The sequence below is a fragment of the Sphaerodactylus townsendi genome, linkage group LG01 (assembly GCF_021028975.2).
Source record: "Sphaerodactylus townsendi isolate TG3544 linkage group LG01, MPM_Stown_v2.3, whole genome shotgun sequence".
Taxonomy (NCBI): Eukaryota; Metazoa; Chordata; class Lepidosauria; order Squamata; family Sphaerodactylidae; genus Sphaerodactylus; species Sphaerodactylus townsendi.
Window position 1 is genome coordinate 87,937,492 of NC_059425.1, and position 22,577 is coordinate 87,960,068.

The window sequence follows — 22,577 nt, forward strand, 5'->3', positions numbered from 1 at the left end:
AATTCTTCCCCCCAGCATTTTCAAGGTATGCCCCCTGGTTTTAGTATTGTGAGAAAGAGAGAAAATTTCTCTCTGTCAACATTTTATACCCCATGCATAATTTTATAGACTTCATTCATATCCCCCCTCAGACGTCTCCTCTCCAAACTAAAGAGTCCCAAACCCTGCAGCCTCTCCTCATAAGGAAGATGCTCCAACCCCTCAATCATCCTCGTTGCCCTTCTCTGCACTTTTTCTATCTCTTCCATGTCCTTTTTGAGACCAGAACTGAACACAGTACTCCAAGTGCGCTCACACCACTGCTTTATATAAGGGCATGACAATCTTTGCAGTTTTATTATCAGTTCCTTTCCTAATTATCCCCAGCATAAGAGTTTGCCTTTTTCACAGCGGCCATGCATTGAGTTGACATTCCCATGGAACTATCAACGAAGACGCCCAAATCCCTTTCCTGGTCTGTGACTGATAGCACTGGCCCCTGTAGTGTGTATGTGAAGTTTGGATTTTTTTTTGCCCCTATGTGCATCACTTTACATTTTGCTACATTGAACTGCATTTGCCATTTCTTAGCCCACTCACCTAATTTATCAAGGTCCGTTTGGAGCTCTTCGCAATCCTTTGCGGATCTCACCACCCTACATAATTTGGTATCATCTGCAAACTTGGCCACCACGCTATCCACCCCTACTTTCAGATAATTTATGAATAGGTTAAAGACCACTGGTCTCAAAATGGATCCTTGGGGGACACCACTCCTTCATCTCTCCATTGTGAGAACTTCCCATTTACACCCACTCTTTGCTTCCTGTTTCTCAACCAGTTTTTAATCCATAGAAGGACTTCCCCTCTTATTCCTTGATTGCTAAGTTTTCTCAATAGTCTCTGGTGAGGAACTTTGTCAAATTTGTCTTTGTCACATTGTTTTACCTCCAAACATTTTAGTTGCAGTTTCAAAAAGTTTTAAATGAATGCCCTTTTAAAAGATCCTTTAGTTGCAACATTTTAAAAAGTGCTTTATTTGCCTGTGCGGTCTCTTTAAGATGTTTCCCATGACTCTGCAATTTCTGGACTTGGCACTATTTTCTGTGCTCACTCTCTATCCCCCTCCCCTGTTTTGGAGCCTTTTCCATTTTGGGGGAGCTAATCTTCAACGGAGAATCACAGCACAAAAATGAGAAGAATAGAAGCCAGGAATTGTTTCAATTTGACAACTGATACACACAAAAAAGAGGTGAAAATCACAAAATGGTGGCCAGAAAGTGTTTCAAGGGGATGAGGGCAGGAATAAATCATGGTAAAGGGTCAGGCTGAAAATGTTTTAGAAACGTTTTCGAGGATCTGTGTGGAAAGGGCCAAGTGGAGAGAGGAAGGGAAGCAGTTTGTAAGCCATTTGAGACTCCTTACGTTGAGAAAAGTGGGGAATAAATCCAACTCTTTCTTCTTCATTTTTTGTACAGCTAACGTAGAATGATAAGAATGAGGGCACAGGAGTCCCACTCCACAACCACTCTGTAATTCTTAAACTTACATAGATTTGGGAACAAGCAGTGTGCTCCAAGCCCAACTGCTCGATCTAATTCAGTCTCACCAATTCTCCTTTTTGCTTTTGACATGTCTCCCTCTGCCAAAGGATCTGAATGTCATGTGCCAGTGAAGAGATGTATATGCAAATAAACTTGCTTTGCAAATGTTCTGAGCCCAGAAATTGGAAGGTTTTTTAATAACTTGAAACCTAAGCTGCAGAAAGGTTATAATTACATGCTGCCTTTATTTTTTCGTTGCACCCTCCGTTCCCTCCTGTTCTGGCCTAGTTTTTATTCAATACTAGAAAATCTGGGTATTCTGGGCTTCTTTTCTCCAGGGTCCTTTTAATGCAAAGCAGTACGGACATACTACATTTCTGATCAAAGATGGCCACACAAATAGAGGTTACTTCTTTTCAGCTCATCACCATCCTGCCCAAGCTGTTTTTCCATATAGCAGGCTGGGCTGGAATCTTCCTCCCATTTTCCATAGGCAGGATTTTTTTAAAAAAAATGTTTTTCTACAGTGGAGCATTCAATTATGTGAGCCTCCCACTGTCTTAGGTATGATCGCCTCATTGACAACTAGCATGTCTCAGGTCACTTGCACAATGTTTTTAAAAATAAAATTTTCACCAGTATAGCAAGGAGAGAGAAATTTTGGGTTAGTTCTTTTGTGCTCGTTATAATATTTCTTTTTATATTCTCAGTGCTTTGCCTCTGTTCACATCAAAAAAGGACTGTTCTGCAAAAATCAATGGTGATCTCTAAATAATGAGATTAAAGAAACAAAGACTTTGGTTTCATAATATTAATAGATTGTCAGAAAACTTCCAAGTTAGCATGTAAAGTTGGCTTTTCTTTATTCCCTGTAATAATGCCTATAATAATACTTTGCTGGATAGCTTTTCAGTGAAATACTACATCTCCAGTGATTTATGTTTATCTTTAACATAAGAATACTGTAGGGAAAGATAATAGTTAAGCCATCGTGGAGATAAAAATAGATACTGCTTAACTGCAAGAACTCTTGCCAGCCACTTTATTAAAAATTAAGGAGTGAGAATACAATAATGTATCATTTTAATCTGACACACTTAGGGCTCACTGATGCCATAGTGCCATGGCAACTCACAATAGATAGGCATGCACAAAATGCTGTTGAGAGTGCCAGTGTTGTGGAGAAATATTTGGAACTTAGTCATCCAGTGGCAGATTCACAAAGATGCTGGGACAGCTGAGTTGACACCATTCTTCTTCTGCCACCAATTGCACAGTAGCAGGGGCTTAGCTTATACACACTCATCCACTTGCACACCTTTTCTGCTTGACAGTAGGGCAACATTATCGAAAATGAAGCATGTTATGAAATGTATCTTTTCACAGCATGAACACAATTGCAAAAATCTGTTGCTTGACCATCCGAATAATCTACGTAGCCTAGGGCTCAGACTCCAAAGAGAATATTGTATCACAATTTTGCCAAGCAAATAAAAACGACAAGAATTTCTGTCATGAGACACCACTTCACCTCTTAGAAGTAGATTCTATTTGAACAAATGCTAGATTGAATACATTCAGTGTAATCTTTTGAAAAAGAAAAATGGCATGATTTGCATGCATAATAGTCACAGGCTGGATAAAAACATATCCAATTATTTACCCAGTTTTTACTTATGGCCAGGATCCAAAAAATGACACTTTTGGCCATTAAATCACAGGGAACATGCATTTTTCCTAGAGAACTATGGCCCTTTTTGCATACTGTGGCAATGATTTGGCAATATTTCTTCACTTAGCAATTCAATACTTGTCTTTGAAGTGATGCTTCTGTGATTTAACGATTCAAAAACCAGAAGGGTAGCATACAGGAGTTGTAAGGAAGGGCAGATTATTGAGAATGAGTGTATAAATATAGCACAACCAAAATCAAAAGAGCAAAGGTATTAAATGGGTCTGGAGCAATGCTTCAAAAATGCAGAGGCTCAAAATAAGTGCAGGTGGCCTAATGACTGCACTGAACAGCTTGTGTTAGTTCCTGACAGCTGCAAGGTCCTGCAGTGCTACAGCATCTTGCACATCTGGACTGCTGGAAGCAGACCATGAAACCAAGCACTTCCTGGAAACTCCCAGGTCGGAAAGTATGATCTAGTTAAGACTTATTTATAATGCAGCAGGATCACCTGGGGATATTAAAAGCTGCTGTCATGATTTTCCTTACAGCAGAGGGTTGAATTCTTCTAAGACTGTAACTATTCAGACATCAGGTGAGAATTTGCACATTTGAATATTCTCAGTATTTAAAAATGCCTTCCAAGTGGAAGCCAGAATATCACAAACAAGGCTAGAATAGTTCTCTCTGGCATGCTTTTTGCAAGCAGTGAGTTTTTGTTAAGGGAGAGAATTCAAAACCATTTTAATTTCAATTTATTTAGGATCTTTATATTGTTTTTCTGCCATGAAAACTGATATTGAAATAGTATCCAACAATCCTAAAATTTAGTGTCCATCCCCTAGAAACCTATCCAAAAGGAATTAAAGGGTTACTCTTAATGTCCTACTTAAGAGAAAATTCTAAGGTTAATTCCCCATGGGAGAAATATCCTGGGATACTCACAGTAGACATCCTGGTTCAAGGAGGGACTCACCATGGCTCCCAGGCCAAATTTGGCTCTGTCCTGGCCCTGCTTTGCAATATCTTCCTTATCCCGGGATTTTCAAAAACTGCCAGGAAGGAGGATCTTTTCTGATGATCCACGAATGAGGTCAGTATCGTGGGGAATCGTCCACCATTATCTTGGGCTATTTTTCCCGCCCCGAATCTCCGTTTGAGCTGTCATCCAATCACAGCACACAGTGGCCTGGCCATGCTCAGAACAGGTGACTCAGGGCAGGAAGGAACACACCTTTTAGAAAATGTTTTCTTCTTGGATATGAAGCTATGACTATGCAAAGGAAAAAACTGGAATGCGCCTTTTTTGTGTGCTGTTCTTGGCCTCAAAGCTCTATGCTTTGTGGCTACGTAGTTACATAGCCGTGACGTGGGTGGGGGAGGAAACGCTCATTAACGTTCCTGCCCCAAAGCAACAGCCAATCAGAGAACTAGCAACAAAAGAACCACTGAGCTGAGCTCATGGAAAGGAGGTGGACGTTTTGATCCTGGTTTCAACTCAAGACCTTGGCTGCTGTGAGGAAGGACAGACCAGGATAAAAAGGTACTAGTATTTTATGGTCCTGGTCCAATCCCAGGATATTTCCCCCGTGGGGAATCAACCTAAATCATTTTGTTATTGATTTCCCTTGCGCATGTGAACCATGAACTTCTGCATTTGTTTTTAGTTCCATAACTTTACAGCAATAGAAAAGTAGGCTTAATTAGGCCAAAGTTTTCAAAGGTCGCTTTTTTGTGTTTTTCCCATTGCATCAAAGGAAACATTATGGGAATATCAAAACAAGAGGGGAAAACACCCATAACTTGTATTTGATGATCCAGTGGCTCCATCCTTAGCAGGAAACTCTAGTAACATTTGCTGGGAGCCGTGGTATCTCACATACATCAAAAAGCAAATAGAGAGGGGAAGCATTCTGGTATACACAGGTTATCCATCACAGGATGATTCTGCACAGGCTAAATAGAATGGGTTCAGGCCCTTTAAAAAGCATTTTGGGGTGAGGGAGTTCCCACAGAACTCACACACCCCCAAAAAACATTTCTGACCTATTCTATTTGCCTGAACCCAGGTTAACCGAAAGTCTCTAAATCAGCTACTTTTTAACCTTGTTCCTGGTTTCAAATGCTTCCTGCTTGCCTGTGCAAACTACAACAAGCAGGGAGCATTCAATTCCACCCCTTCCATCCGCCATTATGGTGGATTCCCCAGGAGGCCATCATGTTGCATTGATAAATGGGTGGGAAGGATTCTTGGGAGTGGATTCTCAAGTGGGGGGATTCTCATTTGCACAGTTCACACAGAAACACAGCATTTCCTGAGCGAATCATGCCGCCTCCAGCCGCCAGGATCCCAGTGATCCTGGCTGGCCCCTGCCCCTGCCGTGCAAACCGCAGAACCGACAACTGAAACAGGTTACATGAACCCATGTTTCCTTGCAGAATCAGCCTCAGTTACCCTCTCTCATTCTGGTCTCCAGCTAATTTATCAAAAAAGTGGAGACAACCTATTTAGGACAATAGTGGAAACATACAGTAATTGCACTATCCCTGTTATCTCATTAAAAATTAGATGGCATATAGAGGCAGAATAACAGAAGCAGGAGAAATTTCCATAGCTAAAATGTTGCCTTTTGGGGTTTAGGGGAGAAATGACACTTTAACTCAGTGGTCCCCAGGTGGTGCCTTTGGACACCGTGGTAGTGCCTTTGGGCACAGTGGCAGCTTGCCACTGCATTTCTTGGTGCCTACTTGCTTTCCCCCAAAGTAAAGAACCACTCCTGGATTTCTTCCACTTAATTGCAGCAGGAGGTGGTTCAGAAGAGCTCAGGAGACTCCAGCTTTGAGGGTGTGACTATAAGGAGTGCCCACTTGGAAACAGCTGCCTCCATCAAAGGAAACCCTTTTAATAGCTTGTGGTACCTTCTATTATTTTGAATTAGATCTAGTCTTACATAGCAGCCATTTCGTGATTGCTCCCTCCTATAGCTGCCATTTTGTAGTGGCACCCTCTGCCTGTTTTCAAAATTCTAAGAGTGCCCATCAATGGTAGAGCTACCACGTAGTCCCACTTGGCCTGAGGTACCTCAGACTGCCATTGTCAAACCATAGGCTCCTTTTGTTCACAGGATCCATTGGGGAGGGATTATATTGCTAAGTGTTCATATTACTAAGTGACCACATTCTCAGCTCGAGCAAGCACACAGTACTGTAAAATGTAATGAAAATATGAGACTGAAGGAAAAGAATGAAGCAGGAATCAAGAGAAAGCAATAGCCAGGTCCTTCAAGCAATAGAAAGAATGGAAGAAAATTGCTTACTATCCTCTGTAAAGGCAGATTGCCAGAACTCCCCCCAGGGTGGGGAAGACAGGGCTACTACAGTTTGGAGGTTTGTTAGCCTTGATGGCCCCACAGTCCTGGGGGCCATTTTTCCTGTGTGAAATTAAGCCAATAATCACACAAAACTGTGGAGAGCCAAGTGACGTTTATTATCTGCACAGACAGACAAGGGAAATTAAGATCTTGTGCAATCTGATACAAGTTTACATTGTGTTTATTTACTTTTCTTCAGGGGCTGGCTGGCAGCCACTTCTGACACTTGAGGTTCTTTTGGTCAACCCCCAAACACCCTTCCTGGACTCCAGGTTTCCCCTGAAGTAATGTAGAGTTCTCTGAGTTCCCTCTTGGTGCCCACAGCCAACTCTGGACTTTACAAAATACAAAACATTTTCTCTAACCTCAGGAATGTTCTAGGACTAGAGAGTACACCCTCAAGGTTAGAACACAGGCAGCCCCATCCAGGATGGAGGTGAATCCCCCTCTGGAGCTAGTGCACCCCAATGCCACCATTGGTGCCTACCCCGCCGGTGTCAATTAATTATGAGGTTGTACCTGAAAGCTACAGACTACAGCTAACAGGATAGTGAGACAAATAACTACTGGTGATCCAACAAATGGCAGTTTGAAAACTGTAGTAATGCACCGCTGACCCAGCAGCACCGTGGTCGAGCGCTGGAACACCTACGCTCCTACGGCCTTCTGGTCGCACCGCACCCCCACTCCTCATCCCCCTATGAGTCACGGGTCGTGAACTGTCTGGCTCAGTCACCGGGCGCAGGGACAATGGTCTTGCCCCCAGGTGAGGATTAGGCTCAGACGCTTACGCTCCTCTCCAAGACGTAGCCAGGTGAGATCATGCATCACATGATGATCTCTCCTACCTCCCGCTTCTCCCCGAACTCCTCCGCTCCTCCTTCTACACGCTCGATAGAATCACAATAAAAGGTGCCAGGAACCAGCACGCTGAGACCTCTCGCTTAGGGCATCGACCTCCGCATGGCCCCCGCCAGTTGTATGCTTATCTCCACTCAGATGTTATCTCCGCCTCGCCTGCTCTTTTGCGCTTCGACCACGTAATCGACTAATGCTGGTGCCTAAACCCGGAATCTCAACCTCCACCCTGCTCACCGCTTCGCCTGGAAAGGGTCATGATACCGGTCCGGCTGATCGGGCGATCCAGGGACCACCGCTGCATCGTATCGTCCTCTTGATCGGGCGATCCAGAGACATCGCTGGCATTCCAGGATGGCACTTTCCCTCGTCCGGACGGAACACCGGTGAGTATGGGGAGTTTTGCAAAGCAGGGCTTATGACAAGCTAACGCTGGATCAACTGAAAGCTGCTTAGCTTAAATGCTGCAGGGTCCCTCAGTAGTTATAAGGGAGCTGCGAAATTGGTTGAGGATTGAAGCTCACGTCCGCTTTTGGTACCCAGAGGGGGTATTACTGAATCTTAAGGACTGGGAAAACATCGGGCGACTCTTTCGGGCGACATTGTTTCGCTACCGATGTCACGGTTACTGACGGAGATACGTTATGTCGCCATCAGCCTGGGTATGGCAGACCTATGGCTCCCTGTTGCTGTAGGTCACTCCTTTCATCTTCACCTTCACTTCAACCCCTCGAATTTTCTCTATCCGCTAAATTGGACGCTTCGTCCTCCTTCTGCCCCCCCCCTTGCTCCTCCGCCCATTTCCCAAATTCCTCCCGCTCAGCTCAGCCGCCTCCCCTTGTTTGCTCCGCCTTCATCTTCCTCGGCCACCACGCACTGGGCCAGCTGCCAGCATGGCGGCTGGTTTCCTTGAAATCCGCAGAGATGTGATAGCCACGCATCTGTAAAGAAAGAAACCCTAACGGAAGACGATGCCGACATTCTCGTGATTGTGCCCCGGGCCCACTTCACAGATACCAGGGGAGGGTGGCATTGTTCAGCTGGTTATCGAAAACGCCTCTTTAAGCTATAACATCCTCACTGAGTCTCCGGCAGCGATGCGAGACGAGGGAATCACTAGCCCCTACGGAGAGGCATTACGCTAGAGGCAATCGCGTAGGGAATCACTTTAATGGTTCCGACGCACTGGAAAGAATTCACCGGTCCAAGATGCTCCTGAGCCCTGCATCAATTTGTGATCTGGGAGAGCCGAAGTTCAGCCAGCAATGCTTTAGCAGGGCAGCCCGGGCGGCGCCTTTACACCGCCGGCTATTGAAGCTTCACGGCTTCGACATGCCTTCAGTAACCCCAACAATCAGATTGAAACCTGCCTGAGGCCACCCTCCTACGGGTCAGCCTTCTGAGTGCTTTACAAGGCTTGGTCAAGGTCCCCAATTCTGGCCAGCCCACACAGAGTTTCTTCCACCATACGCAAAAAAGTCCTAAGAGCCCTATTTGAAGCTTCTGTAGAACAGGTTCCAGGAAGCGCTTTCAAGAGGTGCAGGTGATAGCGAAGAGGCTCCAAACGAAGCGCCCTCATGCGCCGCTAAAGAGAACGCTTCCACGGAGTGCCGCAGAGAGCACCACGGGCTCTGGGCAAAGATCCTGGAACTGGCCGGACATGCTTAAGGCTCTTGCCAGGACATCGGATCTTCTCCGCCCACCAAGCCAGCCTCCCGCCGCAGCACTTCTCCATCAAGCGGGAGTAGCCTCAGGATGACTGCTTTAACTGCGGCAGACCCGACACTTCCGGCGGGAGTGTAGGCAGTCCGGTGGGGGAGCCACAACCCTCATGGAGGAGGGTCCTCCCCAAGAGGAGAAGGTCAGCCCAAGACCCGGGTGCCTACGACATGGCGCAGAGAGGTTTCTATTGAGAAGCGACGTTCGGCTTGAAACTCCCAGCTCGGCGCCTCCCAGCTCCAGGACCAAGGAGAGAGGAGAATACAGGAGCAGACCCAGACACCAAGGCCCACGCTTCAAACCGCCCCACTCGTCGGTATCTCGGCCACGTGCACTCCAGCCCATCTCTTCCGTTCCCCATTATGTCCTTGTCGCCCTAACCTAGTAATGGCATGTAATTCTATCCTTTACCGGGACTATTGGGCTGGTGCTGCCTTCTAAGGCTCTCCGCCGCTGAGCAGGGGAGTGTTCCATCATTCCCCGAGTAATCGACTCCACGCACCAGGGACCCATCCATCTCCAAATCTGGACGGAACATCTCCGGCAGCAGGAGTTAAGCCTACCGGAACCAGCGCGCGACAGCTGATCCTTCCTGCCCCATGCGCCAGTTCGGGCTGGCCGACCTGCTAATAAAGGCGCATAAAGCCCCGGGTAGCTAACATGGCGCAGCCAGCACTACCATCGCGAGCGGTGGAAACATTCCATCGGAAGCTCCCCGCCTGCATCTGGAGCTCGCCGCTTTACAGGGATGTATGCTTAAGGGCCTGGTGGACACCGGGCGCTGATGTGATTGTCATCAGGGCAGCCGAAAGTGGCCTGACCAGTGGGCCGCATCGTAGGCTTGCCCGCATATCCGGTGGGGAACAAACCGCCAGACGGGAGCGGCCCGCCCGGCCACGGGTCCACAGCCCAGGACTGGAGCTTACAACTCACGGTACGCCCCATCATCTTGGACATCCATATGTGAATCTCTGGGGAAGAGACCTCATGAGGCTTCAGGTCAAAACGCATCTTTAGTCTGGGACGGATAAATCATCACACAGATCACTAACTCCCAGTACTTTCGGAACTGCCTTCTCAACTTCCGCGAGGAAAACCAACCCCTTTTCTCCTTCCTTTTCCCTCTGTCTTTTCAACTTTCAGTAGGAGGCGGGAGGGCCAATTGCTGGCTGACTGGCTCCTCCCTGATTAAAATCTGGCCCTGCCCTGATACCGCAGCACTGCCAGGACAGGCCCCAGTTTAAAAAAGCGAGGCTGCCGCACTTCAGGTTCGCCTTCACAGACCAGTGTTTACGGCTTCCAGTGGTGTGATGGTATTATAGCACTATCATCACTCTCTAAGACGCTTTGGTCAAAACCGCCCCTTTAAGGAGTGGTTTTTCATGGCTAAGCCTTTCCCCAAGATAATTCGACACAAATTTTAGCAATCTATCCAGCCCTTCTGCGTTGGCTACCAAGATCACGTAAGTACATTTCCTTTACAAGAAAAAAACCCCTTGCATGTGGAGTCCTCTTGCCTTTCAACCACCTTTGAATGCCTTGTTCCCCTGACGACCCTATCATCCCCAAAAGAGTTCGAAGCCCCTTTCGTGTTGCTACTGGATTAAGCATAGCATACCCATATTAATTCCCCAGGGTCCGCACCCTGCCCTCTCTCTGTCATATAATTTTAAGAAAGAGGGATAGGCGGCTCCCCAGCGCAGAATTATTGCACTACACTAGTCTCGCAACAGCCCTCTACACATTAAACTCTAACTCGAATAAAAATCCTCGGGATCTGGATCTTCCCGCCACCTCGCTTAGAACTCGAAAGCCTGGCGTGGGACCCGCCCTCCTATAACCTGGGGAAGGTGTGTTTCAGTCCCTATTCCTACAGGTGGCTCCTGTGGATTCCGGATCAAGATGATCGGCCAGCTTCCATGGAATGGCGTTTCAGGAGGAAACCGAACCCCATCCCAGAGATGGGAACACATCTCTTGAAGGATCCCGCCCCAGCGTCTTCCTAAGTAACGGGAACGCCGACGCCGACGCCCAGATTTGGTTCAAAGACCCGGATGACCTGGGGAAACGCTAACGCAACCGCCAGCCGTTTTCAAGCTCAAGAGTCGCTGGCGCCAGCAAGGGCCACCCCCCCGACACCCGGGAAACCTTCTTCTGTGCCGCCTCTCTTTATATCATCACCGCCAACCCGGGCGGCCACTCATCCTTTTGCCTGCTCCTGTTGCCTCCTACCGGCGGCAATCGGCCACCCCCTGACGCAGCCACCAGACCAACATCTGGGAGCAGCTTGCTGCCGCTTTTGCCAACGCCTTCTCATCTTTTTCTGCCCGGGCCAGTACCTCAGGGAGTCGGAGCCTGCTAAGCTCCTGCCTGCTCCCCGCTTGCAAAGTTCTCCCCTCGAGACTTCCTTAGCTGAGTTCGGCTTAAGCCCCTTTGCGAATGCTTCATCCATCAAGTACTCTATGAGCGCTGACTGGGGACCCGCTGCCCAAACTCCTCCCCGCCGGGCGCCTTCCTTGTCACCAAGACTGTCGCGCAATCACGAAATCCAACACCTGGCGCCCGCGATCTCCGGGCGCGCTGGCGTAGACGGTGGAACCGGACTCCGGCCCATTCCACCGTTCGCCAACTGGAATCCGCACGCACACAGAGGACATTCTTCCGTGTTCGGGAACATCTTGCTCCCGGCGGGTTGGTTCTGGACTTGCGGGAGAGAACTTTTCAGCTACTATCCCTGTTCGCTCTCTGCCGGGACTCTGTTGCCTTAGGTTGCCTCTACCATCGCCCTGCCTCAGGCTCCACCTAAGAGCTCCGGCGCCGCCCACTCTGCCCCTCGACCCCTCTTGCCGGAGCTTATGCGTTGCCCTCTCCAAGCGAGTTCGCCTCTCTCGCTGACATTCTAGTGGGAGTCCCCCGATTCCTCGGGCCTTACACATGCTAAGACTATTGGTCGCTGTTGGCCTGTGTCTCGCGGCGTATACATCAACTTCTACCTCCATATTGCTCTGGATGCTCTGGCCTCCGGAGCAGCAGGAACTTCGTCTGCTTAAGGACCCTAGATAATCGTACAGCTATTGATTACTTATTGTTATTACATCACCAAGGTTGTGGGAGAATGTACGTATTATGTGTTGTTTTAATCTTTCTGATAACTCCTGCAATTGATTCATATGAAAGTGCGGAATTGCGTGTACAAGGTTGTATCCAGTCTAAAGTATGATGTATTGCCCAATTGGTGGTCAGCCCCTCTGGAGCTGGCTGCCGAGTGATGGTTGAGTGCTATCATAGCAGTGCCTCTGCAGCTTGGTTTGATTGTATGCCCCATCGTCGGGTCTTTGTTTCGCTCAATGTGTATCTAATATTGCCTGTAACATGTGTAAGAAGCTTCTCCCTCGACTTTCCCCTGCCCCGCAACCAAGTTCCCACGTTGTACCGGGCAGCCCTCGGTCAACTCCTAATTCAAACAGCGGAGGAGACAAGCGCGCCCCTAAATCGCCTCTTTAGCAATCTCGCCTCCCTTCTAAAATGTAAAAGGAGGAGATGTAGTAATGCAATCACTGACCCAGTATAATCGCGGGTCGAAATGGCTGGAACACCTACTCCTACTGCCTTCTAATCGCGACCGCGACCCCAATTCTCATCCCCCCCTATGAGTCACGGGTCGCGGAACTGTCTGTCTCAGTCACCGGGCTTAGGGACAATGGTCTTCAAGCCCCAGGTGAGGATTAGGCTCCAGATCGCTTTACGCCTCCAAGACGTAGCGCCAGGTGAGATCATGCATCATATGATGATCTCTCACCTACCTCCTCCGAACTCCCTCCATTCCTCCCTTCTACACTCGATAGAATCACAATAAAGGTGCCAGGAACCAGCACGCTGGAGACTAATAGGAACACGGACCTCCACAATTCTCGCTGGCGCATCTCCACCAGATGTTATCCTCCACATTCGCCTCGTTTCATGCGCTTCTGACCACGTGGCTCGACTACAGAAAACTAAATCAAAATATGGGGTTTCAGCCACAGCAATTTTTCACTGAGGAAGACTACTAAGATTCATAACAAGGAAAGCGCACCCTGACTGTGTTCTGATTCCATCACATACCACTACTTGGCAAGTTACTGGTAGCACAATAACTAAAATTTATTTTTAAAAGATTCCTCCAGAGATTTCAACCATTAACCTAAAATAATAACAAAGCCATGAGTTTATTTAGTATGTGAGTCCTTTGTAGGCCTGGCAGAGGCTAAAATGCAGAGAAAGAAAGAAAATGAAAGAAACAGAAGACAATGGCCAACATGAAGTATACCATAACATTTATTCATTGTGTTTGTGACAAAGACTCTCAGGCCATCATCCTATTACGATTATGTTCTTAATACTACCACTGCTTTGCTCTTCTATCACTCCATAGGAAGAAATCACTGACTGTAACACTCGACATCATGGCACTGCAATGAGACTGAGATTTAAGCAAATCTGTCCAGTACATTTTTATCCCAACTTTTCTTTAAGAAGCTTAGTTTGGCATATATGGTTCTCCCTCCCCTATGAGGTAGGATGGAACAAGAGAGAATGGCTGGCTGCTAGGTCTCTCACATACTAGTCCAACACTCTAACCACCCACCACACCATGGTGGCTTTGAATATGTTTATTTTTGTTCTGAAGGCTTTTGGTCAGGGTGCTTGTGCAGATTTAGTCACCATAACGTCAGTAAACTGCTCACCACAAAGATTGAGATTCTCAAACATAACAATTTGTAAGCACACAGTTGTGTTTCATGTCACATTTATTTCACTAATGCTTAATACAGATTGCCTCTGTATAGTAAATATTACCAGTTAGTTCATTGCCTTGTGTCTCTATATATACAGTCCATGCTTGGCTGGCCTCAGAATTTCTAGTACTGGTTTGACTGTATATATTTGCTGATCTAGTAAATATTTCTCTACAGATTAAATATTTCCATTGCATGCGCCACAGCCAGCCTACAGCTGAAATCACCAAGTGCTCTTTAGGAAAAAAAGGACATGTCAAGAAAAACCATTTGAAAGAGACTAAAACATTAAAAAAATGTTTTTGCACCCTGATTTAGATAATGTATTTTGGAATTGGAGTCTTTCAAAGAGAGTAGACTACTCACTGGAATCTGTCAAGGCAAAGATGATTCCATTATCTAGGGAAGAGTGACTTTATAACATCAAGGAAGATTTGTTCTGTTATAGATGAAGAAGTATTGTGATCTCTAATGGCAGCAGTCTGCAGACTTTGCAGTCTCGCCAGTCTTCCACATAATTTGATAACACTTCTGCAATAAAATAATTTATCAACTTTGAATGTTCTAATTATGGTCTTCCCAAGGGCTTTCAATGGGACAGGTATCTATTAATCCAGTGTCCTCCATGGAAAGTAACTTAAGCACCTGGAAAGTCCCCTGAGAGCCAATTAAAAACACAGTTTTGAATTTTCTCTCAGTTTTGAAAGGATTTTGCAAGGGAAGGATCTTTTCAGCTGCACCTAAAGATGAGAACTTAAGCAATAATAATGCTGAAAGCAAACAGGACTTTTAGTGCAATCCTGAGGGAGAGGGGTAGTTGCCGCGCAGCCACGGGTGGTGCAGCTGTGCCGTCTCCTGAGGGGCTTGCTCTGTCATAGCCAGCAAGCAAAAAGGGATGCTGCCCCTTTCCCTGGCTGCAAGTGGCTTGAGCAGCTTGATGCACTGCGCCACTGATTTTGCTGGCATAAGTCAGCACCAGTGAAAGGGTGAACTGCCGTCCAAACCGGCTCTGAAAGATGACTAAAGCTGCCTGCGCCCCCAGGAACCCCCCTTCAATGCTGCCAGGGCCAGAGGAGTACTGACGTTGAAACTGTGGTAGCGCCCTGGGTGGTTATGCCCAACACTAGCATGGCATAAACGGTGTTTACACCGGCGCTGGAATCACACTGTCTCCTGAGGGGTTTCAGCTCCTATGATTTGCCTCTCAGCTAGGACGAGTGCCTCCACACAGTCTCACGCTGCTCGCAATGGTGGATTTGGATGGGGATGAATGAGGCTGAAAATGAATTTCAACAGGAAGAGATATAAGGCAGAACAAATGAAGTGCACAGATATATAATGGAAAATACCTAGCTTGACAACAATACACGTGAAAGGGATCTGGGAGCCTTAGAAGACCACAAGCTAAACATGAGTCAATAATGTGATGTGGCAGTAATGAAAGCCTGGGCTGCATCAATAGGAATATGGAGTGTAGATCAAGGGAAGTATTAGTAATAGATAGTTGGAAAAATATAAAGATTGAGAAATATATGGAGTTAGAAAGAAAAGTGATATTAAAATGGTGTAGAACACCAAAACAACTAGCATATATGATAAAAGGACTTAGTTCCAAATGCTGGCACTGTGGAGACCAAGAAGCATATTATAGCCATATGTGGATAGAATGTGCAGAAGTAAAAAAAATTGGACAATTGTATTGTTATATATCGAGAAACTGGTGAAGATTAATATTGATTTAAATAATGACTTAATGTTCATGGGTGTAATGGAAGACAGAAGGGTGGATAAAATATAGTTATATGTATAAAATAATGATTAAAGCAGCCCATGCAACAATAGCCTTGGGCTGGAAAGAAAAGAAAAAATGGACACTTCAGAAATGGCTAGAATATATCTGGGAACAAGTGACACTTGATATTTTCGATATATTAACCAAAAATAAGACGTGGCAAGATAAACAGAATGAGATTTTGAAGATATGGATAATATACGTGGACTGGATGAAAGAAGCTCGAGTCAATGAAGAAATATGGGAGAAGAGGCTACAGAGAATGAACTTACTGCTGTTCGTGTGACAAAACTATGAGGAAGATGGAATGGGGGGAGGGAGAAAAGGGGGAAAATGTATTGTTTGAAAATGCATGAAGAAGGAAATTATTGTAACCTGTAAAATTCAAATGATACAATAAAAAAAATTTTTAAGGGAAGTAATAGTACTATTCTATTCTGCATTGTCCTGACTTTACCTGGAATACTGTGTCCAGTTCTGGGCACTACAATTCAAGTACACTACAATTCAAGGATATTGACAAGCTGGAGCGTATCCAGAGAAGGGCGATCAAGATGCTAAAAAGTCTAGAATCCATGCCCTGTGAGAAGAAACTTGGGGAGCTGGATATGTTTTCTCTGGAGAAGAAAAGGTTAAGGGGTGACATGATAGCCATGTTTAAATATTTGAAGGGATGTCATGTTGAAGAGTTAGTAAGCTTGTTTTCTGCTGCTCCAGACTAGGACAAGGAATAATGGATTCAGAGAAGAGAAATTTCACCTATACAACAGGAAGAACTTCCTGACAGTGGAAGGTGTTGCCTTGGAAGGTGGTGGAGTCTCCTTCTTGGGAGTTTTTAAACAGAGGTTGGATGACCATCATCAGGAGTGCTTTGATCGCGTATTCCGGTAGAGCTGGGGGGTGGACTGGATGGTTCTGGCTTGTCATCTCTTCCAACTCCATGATTCCTCCTGCCCTGTTAATCAGACCAGGAGCTGTAGGATTGTTTCTCATAGCCTATGATGCTTGCTGGACTACCTTAACTTTGCTGGTGCTTAATATTCAGAGGATATGACTGGCTACTGAATGGTAGGCACTCGGCATATGCTCTGTGTATAAAAAGAATTGTAATGCTTGAACAAACTAGTAGTGTGCCAGCACGGATAAGAAGCAAGTGAGGAAAGCACTGCAAGTCTGCTGGGGTCCAACGAGGGCAGTGACATATGGTTAAAACAAAACTAATAAGGACCTTGATGAATGAAGTTTCATCTAAGAAGGAAAATAATAACTCGCAGCCAAGGGTGACTTTAATTTAACGGGGCCAGTTAAGAAATACGAATCCCTTCTAGATTGTATGCCCTCCTTTCCCGGTGTCTCTTAAAACAACCTATATGAATGGAAATCTCTACCGTCCATGTCAATCTGATAGCGGTCTTCCGGCTTCCTTATTGATTGCATTGCATATTTACCTCGCCAATCTCCCAAGGGACTCGAGGCGGCTCACATAGATAAACATCATAAAAATTAATCTCCGCTGGGGTCCTTCCAGCTCTCAGAAGCCTGTTTCCAACTGCAATTCTCCATCAGACCTCCACTTTCTCTTTCTCCTCCAACCATCCCTTGGTAAAAGGCTGCTGTTCCTCGGGTTGCAGCCAAGGGCTGTCGGGAGATGTAGTTCTTCTGAACCCGCACTGCAAGAAAGCCACCCTACCTCTTTTACGTGCCGTCTGCAGCTATTCAGGCCAAACTTCCTTTTCTTATAACCTGAAGCTGAGTTTGAGCACGAAAGTCCGGGGCCGATCTCAGCGTGACGTCCAACTCCCCTGCTTTAATCCAGCCGGGGAGCAGCGCCGCCTCCTCTCCCGACCGCAGCCACGCCGCTGGCCGCTGGAGGGCGCCCTCGAGTGCGGGCTGCGCCTGATGCCGGGCTCGTTGGCGGAAGCGCCGCTTGCGTACATTTTGCGGCGGCGGCGGCGGCGGCGACTGGGCAGGCGGGGAGACGTGGCTGCTGTGGGGTTTTTTTTTTGCCTGCAGTTATGGAGGCGCGGAACATGAACCTGCCTCGGGGGCCCGAGAACCTGTGCTTCGACAAGGACGAGTTCATGAAGGTAGACGAGGGGCAGGAGGGAGCGCAGTTGGCTGGGTTGGGGGATAGAGTCCGTTCCCGGAAAGGAAGCAGGAGCGGTGGGAGGGAGCGGGGGGCGGAGGAAGGATTCGGTGGGATGGCCAGTGCAGGGGGTGGGGGGTTGTAATCGAACTTAATGGATTAGAGGCCTAGCGATCACACACCTACATCCCCTCCCGAGTTAACAGTTGTTTCTACCCCCCCTGTCCCCTTAGTCGTGTTCAGGTCGCCAGATGTACGTGTGTCATGTTGTTTGGGTGGGAGGGATGGAGCAAAATCCATATAATACTTTTACTGGGGCAAACCCAAATGACCCAAAATGTTACACAAGCTTTTAAGTTCATCAGAGCACTTCACCAGGCAGTTATATGTATATATTTAAAGCAAGCAGATTTTTCAGCTCTGGATCTTAAGACCCTGTAATGCCACCCTTTAATATTTTATTTTGAAAGGCTCACACACTTCCTTATCAGCAGCTAGTGTGCAGTAGTGGCTACTGTTTGGCTTTTCGTACATTACCAAAGGCTGTCTAGTTTACAGGTTTAGCCTGTAAATGTAACCCTACCACGGGAGGAGGTTAAATGTGTGAATTGCTGCACATTCTTACTGAACGTACATGTAGTCTTGTCATACGTCAGCCAGTTTTGGGGAATTTTGAATGTGGGTATGTCCTATGTGGAACTGATATCCATTTACAGTTTTTGGTAATCTATGAAATGTGAAAAATCTAGGTGTGACAGCCTAGTGGAGAAAAGTGTTCTCAAGTTGCAGCCAGCTTATGGTGACCTCAGATAGACGTCAGGGCCAGAGGTGTTCGGAATTAGTTTTCCATACCATACCAACCTTGGTCTTCCTTAGTGATTTCCCATCCAAATCTTAAACAAGGCCAACACTGCTCAGTTTCCAAGATCTTATAAGATTGAGCTAACCTGGGCCACTCAGGTCAAGGCAGCTTACCTAATAGCTTTACATATCTTAGTGTTTCTTATTACTCTAGGGAAAAGCTGTCCAAAAGGCTGCTTTTGCTGTACAACCCCCTCCCCTGCATAATGAAATAAAAACATAAGCTACACTGTGGTATTTTTTGCTTCATGGAATATTTGGCAGTATTTAATGGTGGTTAAATAGTATGTGGTCAGTTGACTGATGTGTTAACAGTAGAGCAGTAGTACCTATTTTTTTGGCTGTTGGAGGACCATGTTTGCATTTACTGTCAACCAGAAGAGCCATGTGACTAAAGTGTGCCTGTGTGCCATGAGACACGCACACATACTAATGAGTATATCTGAGCATGTAGGGCTGCCTCTCACAACCACTGTTGAACCTTAGCCAGCCTGTGTGAATCTGGAATGAAGGAAAGCAAGAGACACAGCAGCTCATGCAAGAGAGTGAGATGGCCAAGATGCCTGGAGGAGAGCAAGCTAGGATGTAAACTGCCACATCCTGTGCTACCTTAGCACATGTACCTGAAGGCTGGTCTGTACAATGTATCAGATTCCTAGCTGGTGGCATGATGTCTAGCAAGAAGACTTGCAGGAGTATTGATCATAACAAATAATGTGATGGAATTTAATTTTTAAAAACTATTACACCACACATCTTGTGTCCTGTCTAAAGGTTCCATATCCTGTGGATTATTGTGAACTATCCATTGGAAGTAGTAGAAGCCATTATTTTGAAGGAAAACCGTAGTCACAAAGACAGCCAGGTAGTCAACTCTATTACCAGCAGATACTAACAGCTTCGTTCCTAGGACTATAAATAAATATTCAAATTGTGATACCATTGAGGATATGATCAGTAGAGCCATAAAATAGCTAGATAAGTACATGACAGATAATAAATAATGGAACAAATTGTATTGTTTCTTTGGGTATAGTGGGAAGTAATTTAAGCAAAGTATCCTTCACGAGGAATCCCAAGCTTCTGTGATATAATGATCCATAAACCTCTGTACTTTTCTTTCCTTTTTCATATGCAGCCGAACTTTGATGTTGATCAGTTTGTGTCTGAATGCAGAAAACATGTGCAGCTGGAAGAACTCCGGGATGATCTCGAGCTGTACTACAAACTTCTTAAAACTGCCATGGTGGAGCTCATAAATAAGGATTATGCCGACTTTGTTAATCTTTCCACCAATCTGGTAAATTTTCTAGTTGGATTTTACATGTGGTTAGTGTCATTTCTAGTTATGCTATTAACATAGGTTATGATACTGATTAAACTGATGTTTGGGGAAGTGTTATTTAATAGCTACATAGGTTTTAATGCCCAGTTGGCCTGGAGATTTAGGCTGGGTTGTCACCAGTACACTGATGACACCCAGTTGTTATTGTTGATGAACTGTCAGCCAAGTACCACCCCAGATGTTCTGGCCAGTTGTTTGGAGGCCATGACGGCTTGGATGAAATGGAGCTGGTTGAAAACTGAATCCATCAAAGAAGCAAGTGCTGTGACTGGGCCAAGGAGATGCAGGATCAGTATGCAACTGACACCTGAGCCATCTTTCTGGAGCCTTGGTGTAATCCTGGGTGGAAGCTCAGGTCACAAAGGTGGCCAACTGGTATTTTTTCATCTACTGTCCTCAGCCAGAGCCTTTTCAGCTCTGGCCTTGGAATGGTGAGACCAGGGCCCTGTCGGATCTATCACAGGCCTGCCAGGCCTATAAGATGGAGTTGTTCTGCCAGGCCTATGGCTGAGGGCTGTGACATTGTTTAATCATCTTAGCTGATTTCCCTTTCCCTCCCACCCCGTTTTAGTTTTCCTTTTGTTTTTTTCCAATAAGGTTGTGTATGTATTGGTATTTTAATTCTCAGATTAAGGAGAGGAGACGTCTGAGGGGGGATATGATTGAAGTCTATAAAATAATGCATGGGGTAGAAAATGTTGACAGAGAGAAATTTTTCTCTTTCTCACAATACTAGAACCATTGAAAATGCTGGGGGGAAGAATTAGGACTAATAAAAGGAAACACTTCTTCACGCAACGTGTGATTGGTGTTTGGAATATGCTGCCACAGGAGGTGGTGATGGCCACTAACCTGAATAGTTTTTAAAAGGGCTTGGACAGATTTATGGAGGAGAAGTCGATCTATGGCTACCAATCTTGATCCTCCTTGATCTCAGATTGCAAATTCCTTAGCAGGCCAGGTGCTCAGGAGCAGCAGCAGCAGAAGGCCATTGCTTTCGCATCCTGCATGTGAGCTCCCAAAGGCACCTGGTGGGCCACTGCGAGTAGCAGAGTGCTGGACTAGATGGACTCTGGTCTGATCCAGCAGGCTACTTCTTATAGATTGTTCCATCCTTCACTGGGGCAAATATTTTAGAGTGCCATGATTTGTTGTTATATTGATTGCATTGGAAACAAAATGTTGTAAACAGCTCTGAGCCTGTTCTAAGAGGGGAAAAGAAATCAGTCAATCAATCAATCAATGTCAATGAACAGCCTTCAGTGTGGTCAGCATGTAGCTGGCAAAAAGTATACAGCCTGCTAACAACAGTTCTTGGTTGTTTTGACTACGGTACTTTAAATTATACACACACCAGTGGATCTAACTTAGTCTGGCATGAGGCCAACAAGTTTATCTGGAATTTGATAGTACATCATTCTGAGGCAATAGTGAAGGGTGCTCCTTATTTCTGTCAAAATATGTGTATGTGTACAGTTCAGCTCTTCAATGCTCTTGGATTCTATTTGATTTGAAAGGAAGTGCGGAGTAAGATTTAAACTGTTTGTGACCATAATTGAATTTGTTTGTGTGGGCAAAAAATTTACCCTTGCATTAGACTCTGATATAATGGTTGTTAAGATAATTTTTTTCTTTAAAAATACTTTAATGTACAGCTAACAGAAGATGATAGTTACAGCTATTCAAAATAATGTATAGTTTTAAATGTTTGTATAGTTAAAGTAAAGATATAGTATTTTTATTTTATTGATTTGTTTTGCTATCCTGCCCTCCTCAACTGACACCGGGATCAGGGTAGTTAGATATACATGTTTAAAAAACAGTCTTAATAAATATATAGAGAAATATAATTAAAATCTTCCAATATATAAAAATGTGCACAACTTCACTGTTGGCAATTAAACGACAACTTACTGGTAACCACTCCTACACTCATCCCAGTTCTGACTTTTATTGGTGAGAGAAGAGGGAGCATTTGGACCAAGATACTATTTGGAATTGGCATCATTGATTGTATGTCGGTGGAACATTTCAGTCTTGCAGGCCCTGCGGAATTGATTTCTGTCCTGCAGGTCCCTAATGTCCGCTGGGATTGAATTCCACTTGACAGGAGCCAGAGCTGAAAAGGCCCTGACTCTGGTGGAACTCAGGCAAATATCCCTGGGGCCAGGGACCCCCAGTAGATTGCTATTGGAGGATCCTCCAGGGTGGTACAGGGAGACATGTTCCTAAAGATACAGTGGTCCCAGACTGCTCAAGGTCTTAAAAGTTAGAACCAAAACGTTGAAACGATCCGGATTTCAACTAATAACCAGTGCAGCCGATGGAGAACAGGTCTAATGTGCTCCCTCACTGGTATCACAGTGAGCACTCTTGCAGCTGCATTCTGGACCAGCTGCAGTTTCCGAAGCAGTCTCAAGGGTAGGCCAGCAATGCTAGCCAGGTCCTGCCCGCATTCTCCACCAAATCTGTTACCCAGCTTTCACAGGTTATAACTTATTTTTAAGGAATCTCCACCAGTTGCTAAGAGTGTAACAGCACACAACTATTTTAAGTAGCAAAGGGGAAAATA

General features: G+C 45.7%; 1 protein-coding gene across 1 annotated transcript in view; it reads left to right on the top strand.

Moving 5' to 3' along the window:
• The first annotated feature begins 17,653 nt into the window (after positions 1–17,653).
• The window catches only part of COG2 (component of oligomeric golgi complex 2), a 33,490-nt gene continuing 28,566 nt past the window's right edge, over positions 17,654–22,577 (top strand). The window contains exons 1-2 of the mRNA XM_048486415.1: positions 17,654–17,800; positions 19,799–19,960. Coding sequence (XP_048342372.1) covers positions 17,729–17,800; positions 19,799–19,960 — 234 coding nt within the window. The 5' untranslated portion in view covers positions 17,654–17,728. The remainder of the gene's footprint in view (positions 17,801–19,798; positions 19,961–22,577) is intronic.